The 16,991-nt window shown below is 40.3% G+C and overlaps 1 protein-coding gene across 2 annotated transcripts in view; it reads right to left on the bottom strand.

Moving 5' to 3' along the window:
• Nucleotides 1-750: 750 nt before the first annotated feature.
• tspan4a (tetraspanin 4a) overlaps nucleotides 751-16,991 on the bottom strand; it is an 84,275-nt gene continuing 68,034 nt past the window's right edge. For both annotated transcript variants that reach the window (XM_085907289.1, XM_085907288.1), the window contains 4 exons: nucleotides 10,624-10,725; nucleotides 9,038-9,169; nucleotides 3,198-3,281; nucleotides 751-1,214 (listed from right to left, as the gene is read on the bottom strand). In XM_085907289.1, the coding sequence (XP_085763415.1) occupies nucleotides 1,146-1,214; nucleotides 3,198-3,281; nucleotides 9,038-9,169; nucleotides 10,624-10,725 (387 nt within the window). In that variant the 3' untranslated portion in view covers nucleotides 751-1,145. The remainder of the gene's footprint in view (nucleotides 1,215-3,197; nucleotides 3,282-9,037; nucleotides 9,170-10,623; nucleotides 10,726-16,991) is intronic.

Genomic DNA, 16,991 nt, shown 5'->3' with positions numbered 1-16,991 from the left:
CATACATTTTTTTTTAAATAGAGAAGCAGTCGACCTATTAAATGTAACTGGATCTCGATGATATTTCTTGCAAACACTTGAGAGAATGAAATGGAGTAAATTCAACACACTATTTTTTCCAGTGACTGTCTCTTTTGAGATAGAATGCCTTCATATTGCTTTTTCATATACGTAGCTCACAGTTCAATTAAGGGAATGCTTAATGGTACACAGAGGCATTGTGACTGTGGTTTTTGCTCAAGGGAGCTCCCAAAACTGCATTAACTAACTGCAGAAGCATTTGGGAACATTTCTTCAGTTTGTCTCAAGTGTGTTATAAGTATGGATTACAGTTGACAGCCTAAGATAAGTGTATGAATTTGAGGTAAAGTGAAAAGACCTGAAGGAGGCTTCCAAGGCTCGAGAATAATCTTTGTCATTGGCGCTCTCGTCGGAGCTGGAGAGGAAACAGCCCAAGGCCGTTTGGATGTGTTGTGTGTGCTATTGAATTTAAATACCTGTGAGAATGTTTGTATTGGCAATGGTATGATTCTTCTGCTTCATCCAAAGCCACCACACAATGCTATGTTTGTGTTCTGTAGATCCGAGGAGTTATTTTAGCTGGACTACATTGTGTTATATGTTTCTGTTTACACCAGCACGTCTTTTTCACGTGAAGGATTTTCGACATGAATACAACCGGATTACACAGGAAAAGCCTCAAGCATTTGATGATGAGCAATGAGACACACTGACTGCTCACTAGATCAAAACATTTATTACACACCATCACAGGGTACATGCACTTGCAGCACTTCACGAGTGCACTTTCTTAACTGAGCCTTTTCTTTTCGTAAACACATAAAAACAAAATAATTTAAAACAAATACATTTAAAAAAAAAAAAAAGGGTTACATTGCATAACACATTCATTATACTGCTAGGTAAAATGCATCACAGAAATTAGTAATTGACACAAAGCAAATGATAGGAAATGTACTACACTGAGACTGTGCTTGTTGGAAAGTGAGCAGGCAAGATCCCTGACAAAAGGTCACCAGAGAAGGAAGGTCACAAAGAGAATGCGTCGGGAGGAGAAAAGCTGCATCCGTCCCCCTTGACTGCAGGAACGATGCAGATGTGCTCACGGACGCCAGGCTTGAGTGTTAAGCGTAGAAGGTTTCGACTTTGACTGCCTGACAGAACATTGTCATGGAAAACACCAGGCCTAGGATCTGGAAAACATCAAACGTTGATGTCTAATCGATTCTTTCTGCTTTCATGATTCATATTCATTTTGAATTAGGATTTGTCAATTTATACACACTCAATTATTACATCATCTAATCTATGAGCTGTCAAAAATGTGCCAATATTTTCCCTTTTACTGCAAATTAATATTGGCTGCCCTTTGGGTGACTAGCTGTTTATCACTAACCGCTATTATCTTTCCTGTCATTTTTATTAAGGGGCAGCACGGTGGACGGAAGACATAGAGCTGCATTGTTTCATATTGGCAGGTGTTCCCAATACCTTATTCAGTTACATGACAAACGGCTTTCTGAACATTGTAGAGCAGTTCTACATTTCACCAAGCTGCAACTGTGATAAGAGGTTAGTGTCAAATATGCAATACGTTTTGTTATCTTTGCAAAGACAACATTTGGGGATCTGATGTCGTGAGCACTGAGTCATGCTTGACGCTCCCAGGAACAGAAAAGTGTGTAGGAATTATGTGATGTATGTCAGTCTTTACATAAAAATCAAGTTTACGTGAGCTCATGCTAAGCACCAGTGGTTTTATTACTGTGGTTTACACATAAAAGTGAGTGACATCATGAAATAGACCCCAAGGTACACAAGTTCATCACAATCATTTAACACCAGGGGAAGTAAAGGGAACACAAGCGTGTCGTAATACATGACCTTTCAGATGATTTATGACTTGGAGATATAGCAGGTTGTCGGTTAAACTGCAGCTTCAGCAATTTAGTCTCCCACTCTCTATGTTCACATGGCAAAGTGTTCTTGAGCAAGACACTGGATGACATTCTCCCACTGCTTAGGTCAGTGTTATGCTTTCAAGACCACCATTAAGTGAGACGTGCTCACCCTTTCCTTCTGGTTTCTATTCTAGTTTATTATTATTATTATTATTATTATTAGTAGTAGTAGTAGTAGTAGTAGTAGTTGTAGTAGTAGTAATAGTTGTATACATATTGACTCGTTGAGCCTTACTGACAATTTCTGTGAACCACGTAGAGTCATCAAATGCATCTTAGATTGCTAAGAGGGAGACTCGTAAAAGCCAAGGTACTATTGTTATTGATGTGAAATATACATTATTATGCAAAGGTAGGCACTAACGTTGATGTTGTTATGACATAATAAAACAATAAATGGATGAGATAATAGTTTGAAGGATGACACAGAAATATCCTCTCTGATATATATTTTCTAAATTTTATTTCGATTGTACTTTGAATTACTTTCTTTGAAGACCAAATAATGAGTTGTCCAAACAACAACAATCATTGTTCTTGCAGTCAAAGGTGACTGTTGGAAAAAAAGCTGACAGCGATTTATTAAAAAATACAGATATGTATTCACTTTAGTCATCATTAATGTAACACTTACAAAAAAAGTGCTTTTCTGCACATATTTTGCACTTCAAGAGGATCATTAGGGAGATTTGTATTTACGTTTAAGCTCATTGAGCAGTGGCCAACTTTGCGTACTTCCCAAATAGTTACTCTGGAGGGAAAAAAAAGGTAATGCATCACTTTGCATGAGCCATAATTACACACACGCTCAAACACTGTTAAGTTGATTACATCTACTTTCTGGTTCATTTGCTGTATTAGAAGATTCAAAGCACCGCTGAGAGTCTAATGGCTGACTACAAATGAGCCTGCAGCTGCAGAAGAGCCACGTGACTGATGCCTTCAAGAACGGAGTATTTCACTTTATCTGTTGTGCAGGCATGTCACGTAGCGATCGGCCGCGAAGGAGATAAAAGAGTTTTATGGAATGTCAACCCCCCCTACGATGTGATCTTCAGTGCGAACATACTTTTGCTGTCCCTAGAAATCCTGCGGCAGCACTTAATTCAAAGGACACTGGAAATGTTAGGTTTACCTAACCAGAAGTCAGAGTGCCTGTATGCAAGTGGAAATATCAAAAAGTGACTCACAAATCATGGAAGTCTCTCTAATTACCTGAGTAAGTGCCGTGCATAGAGCAAAGATCCAAAGGGCCACCAGATTCTCATTAAGCCAGTCCTTCACCCGCTCGTAACACGGCTGTTGATGCACACGCAAACACACACGCGCGCACACACACACACACACACACACACACACACACACACACACGCACACACCGGAGATCCGTTAAACAAGTAAACGGCAGTCTTAGGACATGAGTCATTTCATGATTTCAGTGTTGCATATACCTGCCAATCTTAATGCTTAATTTCCCCAAGACATTTTTCAATAGCTCAATGGCAGAACTTAATGTTCCAGCAGGGTTCATAAAGGGTTCACAAAGTTGCAAAGGTTGGCTGTGCAAGCACATTTGGGATCAACTCAAAAGGAGATTTTGAGCCAGACTATTTCTCAGGTCCAACACCAGCAATCTCTGACATCATAAATATTCTTCGAGATGCGTGGATACATACTCGAACAGACTCGCAAATATTGCACAAAGTCAAGGGTGCAACATTTTGCTGTCATTTTTACTCCAGGGTCAGTGACACAGACACTTTCGTCCCACAGTGTAATTACATTTGGCCCCCGAAGAAATATTGTGTATCGACTGTTAATACTAAAATTGCAAATTGTCTTGACTTTTAAAAAATAGAGCTCTTTCTCGCCCTGTTTTTATTCCCATTCATCTTTTTAAAATTTTTAACAGTTCTTACTAGTCTCTGACTTCAAAACTTGTTCTTCAGTTTGTTGTGTAACGTATACTATATATATATATATAATATGAGACGTTGATACAGTTATTTAGGTTGACAGTCGTAATGACCCTCCGAAGGAAACTATGACTACGATGCGGCCCGCGACAAAAACGAGTTTGACACCCCTGCTTTAGTCTGTCTTATTATTCTGTTTGTACACTTCAAGTAGGTTCATGTACCTGACTAAAATGTGATTTTCCTCCCTGGAGATGCTTTGCCATACCTTCACTCGCTGCTTGTTTTTCACGTTTGTTTTAGTCATTAGTAAGTGAAAAGTAAACTATATAGGCCACAGACTTGGCCACCGAAGAATATTACAAGTATCACTGGATGTTTAAGGCAATTATACAGCCAACAACTTGCATAAAATGACTGTCCTGATGAGAGAGTATTCCTGTTCAGTACCTACAACAACGTTAAGAACCACCATCTTATAACTGCATACTTACTTACTTGAACTTTCTTTTTACACTGCCTCTGTCTTGGATGTTTTTTCTTTTTCAATTACACTTGAAAATCATTTTTTTAAGAGGAATAGTTATATCAATAAGGAGGACTGGGGCAGTGCCCTCTTGGGTGAAAAATGGGAGGGTGTGACAAAAAGGAGAGGTGTCAAGGAAGAAGGTAAAGGCGGAATTACAAATGATGGGGGAAAAGGTTTGCAAGAAGGGTCGGGTGGCAAATGTTAGCCCCAGGGAACTTAGTCTTTCAGACATTGAGTTGTGTCAGCTTCTGATCAGTGAAAAAAATATCTTGAGACACAGTGAAGAATGGCTGAAAGTGCTGCTACCATACAGGGGTAGTGTTCTCACTCAATAATTTATTGCTACAGACACAATTTGGTGACTGCGCTATTTATATAATCTAAATAATCAATTAGGTGAGTCAGAGGCCCATGAACCAAAGACACAATTTATTTCGCAGTTGCCCGAAACACCAGGGAACCAAAAGTATATATTTTTCTCAGCACAAGGTAAAGTAATTCTCAGCTGGATCAAAATGGAAAGTCATGCAGTGAACCTGCGGTACTGTTATTCATCAAACAGATTCCTCTTGGACCTCAGTGGTGCATGTGAAAAGGGTTAGGAAAGTCAGAGCTGATATGTGAGTTCTAGGTACGTATGTAACAATTTCTTCCATTCAAATTATACGACACACAATTGTGTGAAGTGTGAAGAATCAACCAAGATGGAGGGGAGTACTAAGGGAATGAGGAGAGGTGACGAGAAAACAAGGAGATGTAACCTAAGGCCAAGGGAGAGATGGCAAAGGCCAAGCAAGAAGCATATGATGACATGTATGCCAGGTCTGACAATGGAGAGAAAGATGTGTATGGGTTGGCCATCCATCCAAGCAATTTTTCAACCGCTTATCATCACTAGGGTTGCTGAAAAAGATAGCGATGGGGAATGGTGTGCAGCAAGTCGGGTGTTTAAGGATAAAGATGGATATTTGTTGATTGGTGCCAGTGGAGATAGATGGAAAAAATACTTGGAGGAGTTGATGAATGAGAAAATGGGAAGCATGGCAGGCAATTGCAGTGAACCAGGAAGTAGCATTGATTTCTAAAGGGAGCGTTAGAAAGGCACTAAAGAGGATGAAAAATGGAAAGGCAGTTGGTGCTGATGACATAGCCGAGGATGTATTGAGGCATCACGGAGAGATGCGTGCAGAGGTTTGGACCGATTCTAGTAGGTGATAAGATGGAAGAAAGGAATGGAAGAAAAATGTGCCGGTCCCCACGTAGAACTAGTACAATAGTATGGGCCGATAGAGAAATCAGAAAGTGTAGTGGAAGCTAGAACCAGGACAGAAGTAATTATTTGTGCAAGTATGGTTTCATGCTTCGGATGAGAATCACTGATGCATTATATGCTGTTCATGGAGAAGTACAGAGTAGGTCAGGAGCTGCATTGTTTCTTCGTGGCTCTAGAGAAAACCTATGATGTGGGCACTCAGAGAGGAACTGTGGTACAACATGAAGACATCTGTAGTCGCAGAGAATAATGCAGTAGTGGAACAGTGGTGAGGTGTGCTGTAAGTGTGACAAGAGTTCAGGGTAGAGGTGGGACTGCATCAAGATCAGTTGTCAGGCCTTTTCTCTTTGCATTAGTGATGATTCGGCTGACAGATAAGGTTAGACTGGAATCTCTGTGGACCTTGATATTTACAGATGACATTGTAATCTGAATTGAAAGCAAAGTGGAAGAACTTTTAGAAAGGTAGAGGCATGCACTGGAAGGGAAAATGATGAAGATCATTAGAAGATTGAATGAATATATGTGTGGGAATGAGAGAGGCAGAGGAGAAAGAGTGAGGCTACACAGAGAAGAGATAGTGAGGGTGGAGGATTTGAAATACTTGAGGTCAACAGTCAAGCGCAATGAGTGTCGTAAAGGAAATAAAAAAAGAGAGATCAAAGCAAGCTGGAGGAAAGTGTCACTAGTGTTGTGCGATAAGAGTCTGCTAGGATGAAGCTGGAGGTTTATAAGACCAACAATGGCACTGTAGAGACAACTGAAAGTAGAGCTGGAGGAAATTAAGGTGTTGAGGTTCTCTGTAAGAATGACTAAGTTGGATAGGGATATATATAAACTCACTGGAGGGGCAGCAAAAAGTCATGAGAGACAGCAGACTTGGATGATTTGGTGGAAAGATTTTGTGATGGAGCTGCCTGCCGAGACAACTGATGAATGCCCTTGGTAGATGTAGCGAGGGCATGAGGGCAGCGGATGTTGGAGAGGAGGATACAGAAGATCAACTTAGATGGAAAAGGATAACATGCTGTGGCGAACCTAACGGAGCAAGCTGAGAGGAAAAGCAGAAAACGTGTTCCAGCAGGAACATATACAAATGGTCACCACTATATTCTCTCTATTTTTGTGTTGTTTAGCATTTTTTATTCCCTTTTTTTCTAAAACCCGCCATATGCATTCTAATTCTAACCTGCGACCTTGTGTCACAATCATAAAATAATCCCAGTCAAATTTTGGGGGAACTTTTTAACCCAAAGCAGTAAAGATGAAGCGTGACTTGGCTTTATGTATTGTGTGAATAATTGATGCTTCACATTTTCAGCAATAGCAGATTGAATGGTGCAAATACGTGTTTGTCACACTGTGTGGGTTTGAGTGCTTGAGAGTTTTTTTGGAGGACATTTTTGTCACAATTTTCCATTAGTTCATTCACTAGTTTGATTGTTACATTCATTAGTATAATGACATGAACTCAGAGCCTTCACTTGCTTGTTTATGCACACTTTCAGCTTCTTAGCCTAATGACAGTACCCATAAAAAATATTTCGTCAATCCACTTGACGTAGTGAAAATGGAACCTTTTGGCAGTGCACAGTGTCTATTTAGTTGTTGAAGGTAATGAAGACAATGCCGAATGGGATTTTAAAAGAATAGACTATTGCTTATGGAAATCAATCTGCTTGGAGAAAAACAATATTCCCACTGGTAAATTCAGAGTGCAAAAACTGCAATAGAATTCACCAAGATGGTGGTCTGATGGAGAAATTGAACATCTTGGGAAGGGAGAGAACTAATTGAGGTATTTTATTTGTCCATCTTTGATCTCTGACAATAGAGAGTGGCCACTGGCTTTCCCGCTTAGTTCATGACCGAAAGAATGGCGCTAATGTTATTAAGTGACAAGTTAATAGGAAGCCCAAGCAACAGGGCCATTTTACAAAGGCGGTGCAGAAGATTTTGCAGAGGTTAAAAACGGGTCACTGGGATATGGTATTTGTTCTGAATGAATATTTGATGTCTGCTGTTCTTACGTATCTTTCTGCAGCATTAATTGCTTTGGGTGCAAACTTGCTGTATCGTGCAACATAGACGGTAGATAGTAATTGTATTACAAGGAATGGTTGTGGCGTTTAATCATTAACAACCCTGGTAAAGGGTCAAGTAGGATTTTTTTTTTGACTACTTCACTATGCAGCTTTATCATAAGTTCAAGTCACGATCACAAACAAAGGGAGAGGATCAATTCATTTTTATTCATGATATTCATGATTTTGCCCATATATGCTTTTGCAGCATGTTTAGGACAACAAAACACAGCTAGATCAAACTGAAAAAAAAATTAAATAATCCAAGCAATACGTATGTGGAATAATTGTCTTCTAAGACAAAAATTTTATAGAAAGGAGCTATAAATCAAATTATCTTATCAGGATGGGCTTGTATAAGGAGAATACCTCTGCCATTGATTTGACAACCTTGGATTTTGTACTTCAGTGCAAATAATAATATTAGTATACACGGTTGGTCAGTTGGGACAACATGAGTGTAGATACTTTCTTTCCAAACATTTTGGATAACAAGGTCTTGTTCACGAGTGAGGGCAGGATGGAGCGCGAGATCGACAGGCGGATCGGTGCAGCGTCTGCAGTAATGCGGACTCTGTACCGGTCCGTCGTGGTGAAGAGAGAGCTGAGCCAAAAGGCAAAGCTCTCGATTTACCCGTCGATCTACGCTCCTACCCTCACCTATGGTCACGAGCTATGGGTCGTGACCGAAAGAACGAGATCCAGGATACAAGCGGCCGAAATGAGTTTCCTCCGCAGGGTGTCCGGGCTCTCCCTTAGAGATAGGGTTAGAAGCTCGGTCATCCGGGAGAGACTCGGAGTAGAGCCGCTGCTCCTCTACGTTGAGAGGAGCCAGATGAGGTGGCTCGGGCATCTCATCAGGATGCCTCCTGGACGCCTCCCTGGGGAGGTGTTCCGGGCATGTCCCACCGGTAGGAGACCCCGGGGACGACCCAGGACGCGCTGGAGAAACTATGTCTCTCGGCTGGCCTGGGAACGTCTTGGGATCCCCCGGGATGAGCTGGATGAAGTGGCTGGGGAGAGGGAAGTCTGGGAGTCCCTCCTAAAGCTGCTGCCCCCGCGACCCAACCCCGGATAAGCGGAAGAAGATGGATGGATGGGTGGGTGGATGGATGAGCAACCTCTCTGCATCTTAGATGAGGTTTCTGCCACACTTAATGATGAGGGCAAAGGCTTTTTAATTGTTTGGGGATCAAAGATGGGATTAAGACTGAGAAGAACAACAACAGATGGATCGTCGTGCCAGTGCTTACCGCTGTCCACCATGTTCCCGGGTTGTCCAGGCCGCAGTTGTCACTGTACTCCAGGCAGCAGGAGTCTGGCACACGAGAAGCATTGTAGACTTCAAACCAGTCCGTGTGGTTGGTCACTCCGCAGCAGCGGAACTGCAGACAAAAGAGTATTGTCATTCTCACAGAGAGAGCAAAGTTAATTTACTTGCCATGAATTGGATCTATAAATTTGCCAACCCACAGTTCAATAGAGTCACTTTTCTTTAGTGCACATCTCATTTGCTTCAATGATCATTTCCTAACCCCCTTAATTCATCACCTCTTTATCTTCTCCTTTTGTGCTGCTCCATGTTTTGACAAGGTTTCACATTTGCAAATCAGTCTATTTCATGGAAAGAACAAGATAAGCGCTCTGTGTTACGGTCTCTGTCGATTGTTATCCAACTAAAGAATAATAGTGTCTCTGGATTTAGACAACTTGGGGTTAAAAAAAAATAGCTCTATACAATTATTCGATGATCTAATATTTGTTGTTTTTCCATGATCAATTAACTGTCGATTATTCGATTAATTTGGACACCTCTTTTGGACGCCTTTCCACATGGCAGATTCTATTGTTCCTCCTCTTGTGTATGGAGATGCTATTCGGTGAGTTAATACTATTCAGAGTGAGCTCTGCTCCAGGGACGTCTTCCTTCTAATCTATTCAATGACTCAGCATGTAAGGAGGAGTCTTGGTAAAGAGAGCTGTAGCTAAACATGAAGTGTTTTTTTTTAAATGGGCTTTAACTCAGCTAGACTCAGATTTTATGGAGCTTCTTTACTCACCCAGATAAACAAACATACTGCACATGTATGGCACGGCAGTGTATTCATGTCTGAACATGCACAATGTCAAACTGCTACTGTTAAGACAGACTTGTCCCATGCCATCATCATCTTGCATGCAGCTAAAACATCACATTAACACCCACAAAGGCTGACACACATTATTGCATATTTTATTTACTCTTGTCAGCATGAATGCCTTTGATCATGCACAAACACACAAATGCTATGTCGCTTAACGCAGCCTGGCCTGGCCTGTCATTATGTACTAATGGAACAAAACTGCTCACCGCAACGCTCGATGGTGTATGTGAAAATAAACCCAGAGAGCCCGCAAGTCTCCGATATGTCATTTGATGTCTTCTGAAGGCATTTACCATCCGCGCTATCTGCTCCACGCATTCCCCCCCACCCCCCACCCACCACATTATTCAAAATCACAAATTGCTTCCTTTTCCCTTTAAATTTTAAAACAAATATCCAGGTAAAGCACATCAAAGTGAAAGCTGAGAACAAAGATTACTTCTCAGAGAGGATGATCCATTTATCTGTCAGCTTTTTCACCACAGCCTTTTAAAGTTGGGAATGTGGCAGAGATATTTTAGCTGTTTTTCTTAACTGGTGTTCTTTTTTTTGGGGGGGGGGGTAAGACTGGGACCGCAAAGTGGCACCTTCTGTTAACTACAAAAATGATTGAGACCTCCGAGTGACAGTTGAAGACCCTATTAGCTTTAAGACTCTATTTCTGTAGGAGCCCACGACTGGTCATTGTGTCTTACATCAGTTTGAACTATCATCCAGGCGTTGGTCAGACCCACGTTGCCCTCCGTGCCAAAAAGCTGTAGGCCCTTCTTCAAATCCCGCTGGGCATAGTGGTCGATCTGAAAAAAAAAAAAAACAGGAGGGAAAAATCAACATTCGGTAGTTACTTGACTAACACTTCAATGCCAAATGACATTCAATTACCTGCAATCATGGTACAGGCAAGGCGACATTAACAAGAAATTTACAGATACGTGCCCATATAAAATAATCAATGATAAATATCATCAATCAAGGTTGCCTCGGATGGTTGGAAGTAAAGTAGTCAAGTTACTTCATAATTGGTAGATTTTGCGTTTTATTTAAAAAAAAAAAGAAAACAAAGAAAAAAGCTGCCTCACCGATTACAGTACATTACTTGATGTAAAAAAATACAATTAAAATGTGCTTCAACCACATTCTATTGGGAGTTTTCCAATCATTCATTTTAAAATCAATTTCAAATAACATATTGAATTCAACTGTTTTTTTTTTTAATCCAATCTTACATTCTACGTGTGTTGATAAGTTAATGCAATTAAAATGTTTTTTTTTGTGTGAAGTTGCCTCATGCATTAAAAAACGAGGCTGTACATAAAAACAAATCATCTGATTTTAGGGTTGTAATGTTTGTTTTGAAACTGGCCTTTGACAATTGTGTATGACAATGAATGAATATTAATTATCTGACAGTTTTGACCCCGAGGAAAAGTTTGCCAGGTGAATGTTCTTGTTACCACAGTAACCATCTGAGCCCGAGGCCACAGATTTTCATGGCAATGGGACTTGTTCATGGTGGGGAGGTGAGGTGAATCACTGTTAATAAAAGCCGCACTGGGGACTTAAGAATTGACGGAAAAAAAGACATGCGTGGGTGGTGCTGCTTACTTTCTACAAGAAACTCCACTAGAAAATAATTCCTTCTAAATGATATTTCCTCAGTTTTGGATTTGACTGTGGTTGGTGGGAAAAGCAGTCGAGTATATTGATCTGAAAATCTCTCAGAGGCATTAAGTCATGCTCTGGAGTGGTGAACGGCAACCGAGGCTTTCATATTGTCCTCCCAACCATCAAATTGTTAGAAAAAATTTCATCATTCAAATTTTTGCCAGGGTGGAATAAATTTTCTGCACTGAAAGAAGATGTATTGCATTTCATCACATATTGACTTAGGCTAAGAAAAAACAACCAGACTTTAGTCAGAAGCAGACTTGTAACTGTAGAGATGTCTCATCTTGCTGACATTCCAGTTATAAAACCACATTTGGACGGTGTTGTCTGCTGTCAATCTCACAAAAAAATCTTGCAATGAAAGTTTTGCAGGTGTTGGCAAACAAAAAAAAAAAGAAGATTTAGACCTCGGTTGCTTTGGAACTTGTGTATAAAACAAAACAAAAAAAAACTCTTCTTGCGCTAACACTCTGCTTTCTGGAAGAAAATCAGTACAACTTGTTTTTGACAAGAATGAACTGTCCCCCCCAACTATTATATGTAGGCCTGCTTACAAACATTGGACATGTTTGCCAATCGGCCTTCAAACACACTACACTTCATCACAAAAATACAATTATTTGCTTAATCTATGGCCACATTACTTGGATAAAACATTTATCCATTCATCCATCCATAGTGCACTGATCCTTTTGAGTGTCACTCACTGGTGAGGTGGTGCCTATCCCAGCTGACTTTAGGCGAGTGGTGTTTTTAGTCTTCAGCCAATCACAGGGCACAAATCTACAAACGATTCGCATTCATGTGCAATGTTCAATGTGCATGTTTTTGGATGTACCCGGAGAACATGTTAACATTCAAAGTAAAATCTAAATATTAAAACTTGTCATTTTTAATTATTGCAAGTAAATACAGCAAAGGTTTCTGCTCATTTAACTTCATGATTATTTGCACAAGCTTCTATTTCATTCTCATGGAACAAGCTCATAAAAATCTTAATGGAAGCAGCAGAGGGAATACAATGTGTCAACTACCAAGTGTAATGACTTCTTCACAACTTATCAGACCTCTCCTTTACAATCTTACATTTTTAAATGCTTTTGCTGCTAACATATACCATTACCGACGTGTCTTATGTTGAGCTGTTTGTGTTTTCCTGTCTTCATATCCAACAGATGTGAATCAATACAAGCCGACGTGGTGAATGGAATTCTGACATCCACCCACCGACACAAGTATCTGGGTCATTCCACTTTTTTTTTTTTTTTTTTTATTAAATCCTTTACACCTGGTGGAATAACTTCAGAAAGAGAGGATAGATTTTCAAGTATTTCGTCAGGCTAGTCAATAAGGCCTGAAGAGCAATGTGTTGCTGCAGGTGCAGCCACCCCTCCACAACTGACACAACTGATTTCCTGTCATGGATGGAAATGATTCAAATGCAATCAGGTGGTAACCCAAATTAAGAATGAGAACAAAACTATCAGGTTTTCAATCAATGTCACTGAATGGGAGTGACTGTGCACGCAACGCAACACACTGGATTTTATTAAAAATGCATACAATTAGCTATTGTGCAAAACATTAATAAAATATCATTTGGCTCAAAGGCACGGAAAGATGGAGTTGAAAGAGAATTCTGAATGAAAGGATGACGTAGAGTCTAATTTCTTGCCACCTTAAAGAGCAGTTGTTCTGGTTTCTAAATGGAGCCCAGCTAAATACTGCTTCTTGACATCACAACAGCAGCATGTGGCAGGCTGCATGCGAGCTATCTCTGTCTTGATGCAAGAATCTAGCCCGAGCAGCTGTTATATGAGATTCGAATAGACTGCAAATGCCTGAAGTTGTGCAAATGACAAAAAAAAAAAAAATGCTTCTAAAGTGGGTCATTAGTAAAGCGTGACTACTGTGAAAGTCAGCCAGGCAAGCAACAGCCACAATTTTACTTTTAGCTTTGTATTGACGTCCTCGGGACTTCATTCGCCTTTTAACTACACTAGACGAGTCCAAGATAGTGCATCAATTATTCACATGCTAAGACTACAAGGAGAGACATAAGATGAGATGTATATGGCAATGCGAGGACAGACACAAAGATGTGACTCTTAAGAAAGCGATAGAGAGGTTAGAAGGAAGACGCAGTGAGCCGCATATAAGGGGAAAAAGCAAAATGACAGCATTTATTTTGCAGGGCAGATAAAATAGAGAAGTACATACGAACGAATGTTGTGGAACTACAAATTCCAGCCATTCGAATGTTCAAAATGGAATTTGAATGTTTGAAAGAGAGAAGTACATACGAACGAATATTGCGGAACAACAAATTACAAATTCCAGCCATTCTAATGTTTAAAAATGACCTTTTCCCTGAACAAAACTACATAATAGAATACAAATGAACAAAAGTAAAGCAAAATCCAAATCCAATTAGTTTACACTTTTACCAACTTGGAAATAAATCCTCACATATCTTTCATCGTTGTATTTTAAAACAGTGAAATGTAAAAAGGATGTTAGAATGGATATCAAAGTAAAACAACAAAGTTACAGCTTCATCACAGCAATGCATTTGTTTTCAGTTGAATTCCCGGCCAATGTCGCTACTTATACAGCAGCAAGGTAAAAGAATCTACTCCCACACATTAAAAGAGACGACATAATGACAAGAAAAAGGCCTCAATTTATAAGCTCTCTGCAAAGACCAAAGATCCATTACCTGCCATAGATGTAGCACGCAGACAGTAGAGTGGCAGATAAAGGCATACGCGAGGAAGCACCGAAACGACTGATCATTTACACATTTCTTAGCGACAATATGCCAGATGGCAATAAAAAAAAAAAAACCATAAAAACAATGGTTCCTTTTCTCAACAGGATCAAACAAACATGTCTGATTCATGGCCTGAATTGCTAACTTGATGTTTGGAAGTTACTATTAATAATTAATATTGGTCGTTGGAAGCAAAGTAAATCACTCTGTGATTACGTGTGGTGCTCTGTTTACGTCTGGAGTTGCAGACTTGTCTCATTTTCACACACGCTGGGTGTCCATGCTTATTGCTAGGACCTGGATCCTGTGGATACTTTAATTACATCATCGCCCCAAGGGAACCACAACCCGGATTAACTTCCCTTGACTACAAGCCCATTTGCAGTCAGAGTCGAACTTTTCAAGGGCATTTCATTTGACTGCACTGCACTTTTTCCCCCTGGCTTGGGATGTGGGGTTTAAAGTGTTGCTGTACATTTCAAGCAGGGCGAAGACTCTCCAGTAGACAATCCGCATATAGTCTTCTCCTGCCTCAGGACAGATCAGTCAATACTTGTGAACTTCCATAGCATCACTAAATTCAAGTACAAACCTTTTTAAAGCAGGATTTTAAGTTTGCAGAGCTCCTCAGATAATGACCAGAGTCCAAAATCAAAAGTTTGACTTCTAACTCAGTCCCGCGGCATAGCAAGAACATGCATAAAGTCGACTGCCTTCCTCTTTAAGCAACTCATTTCATTCATTAGCGGGGCCGAATGAATTACAATACCTGCACATTTTCATTCTCTGTTTCTAATCAAGTCATGGTTGATACTTGCCGGCCATGAGAGAAGATAATTAAAGAAGGAAGATGAGGGAAGTGAAAGAGTGGAATCAATGCACCGTTGCTTGAACGTCATTAATCTGTCAGATAGCTTTGATAGTTTTCCATCTTTGCCTAATTAAACAAAATCAAATGAGGTTGTTTCACATTATAAAGCAGGTCACAGTTGACATACACCATGGGGGGGAAATCCATTTTTTGATGAAGAAAATCACAAAACAGTCCAATGCTTTATGAGCTAAGGTGGAGGCCAAAATTATCATACAGCAAAAAAATAAAAGTAAAACATTACAACCGGAGGGTTGTCTGTCCGAGCCACGTGTCATTGTGTCCTTGGGCAAGACATTACTTTGCCTCAAGGACAACAGATGAAAAATAGCCCCTTGTCTAATTCTGCTGCATCTACAGAAATGATCATTGATGTACACTGTCCCTGTCAAATAAACTAATCAAATACAAAAATAAAATAAACCATTTTATGTGAAATACCTCCATTTCCGGAAGTCATTAAGATTCAGACTATAATTGTCACGCCTCGTACCCAGCTGTTCCTCCATGTGTCTTATGGTTTCGCCCGTGTGCTCGTCCCTCCCCTCCTGTGTGCCCCTGATTGGTTTGATTGTGCTCACCTGCCTCTTGTTACCATGTCATGTATATAAGTCCTGTCTGCCCCCCCATGCCCCGTCGGATCATTGTCTTTTTGTCGCTGTTGTCTTGTTGTCGTAATGTCTTCACATCTTTTGTCTCACGTCCCTGTCGGTCAGTCATCTTGTTGGTTTTGGTTAGGAAGTCATGTTAGTTTGTTAAGTCATGTCAGTTTTGCCGAGTCTGTTTTTGAGTTCCTCAAATAAACCCTGGTCCAAGCTGCACTTGGTCGCCCTGCTCCAATCCTCAATCCTGACAATAATCATGAATGTAAATACAAGTATGCATAATTTTTAAGACACACAGGGCACATACAAAGAACCACTCACGCGAGTCAGAGTCCTCGAAATACATAATATGGATATTTTTAGAATGCAGCTACAGGGAGAATAAGATAAGTTCGCACATGTAGGCCCAAGATGAGAACTGAACCTCTTAATTATGCTGACCAAAACACCATTATGCTAGACCCTCATGGTGATTTCCATACATTCATTTTCTGTCCCCATGGGGGTCGCAAGTACGCTGGAGTCTACCCCAAATTAGGTTTCTGGTTAGTGTTTTGATATTTTTAAAAACATGCCATTATCTCAGCAGTACCTTAGAAATATATATATTTGTTGCACTTAAGTATTTTTGATTCTCTTGATTGCTCTCTCCATTGTTAGAAAAAATATTTGTGATGGCGGCTTTGTAGCAGACTTTTGTGATGCCCACAACGCTCCACTTTCTACTACAGCAGTGGATTTAATAATGCTTGACAAGCCCACAAGCCCAAGCTGTCGGAAAAGAAGATGAAAAAAGCTCTTGTACGCCTATGTTCAGTGTTTCCGGTGGAGCATTTACTTTGAAGTTCCTGACAAAAGTGCAGTGTCGTTGGTTGACCAATCAGGTCTCTGGATGGCTCCACTTATTAAGGGTCGAGAAGAGGGAAATGTAGAAGAAGAGAAAGAAAAAATGAAGACTGCAAAGGTCACATTTTCATAGCCTTTAACCACTGCCCGTCTCCAAAGAAACAAGGCCAGATTGAATGGCTGGTTGTCGAAGGCTGCGAGAATTTGGACACCAGCAATGCGATCTTGTTGCGCTGGAAATGACACCATGTCATCACCATATTGTGAGATTAAGGAGGTTGCCCATTAATTTGTACGGAG

This window comes from Syngnathus leptorhynchus, chromosome 3 (assembly GCF_054491065.1).
Source record: "Syngnathus leptorhynchus isolate UIUO chromosome 3, UIUO_Slep, whole genome shotgun sequence".
Lineage (NCBI taxonomy): Eukaryota > Metazoa > Chordata > Actinopteri > Syngnathiformes > Syngnathidae > Syngnathus > Syngnathus leptorhynchus.
The sequence above is the reverse complement of the archived record's forward strand: the minus strand, read 5'-3'. Positions and strand labels throughout refer to the sequence as shown.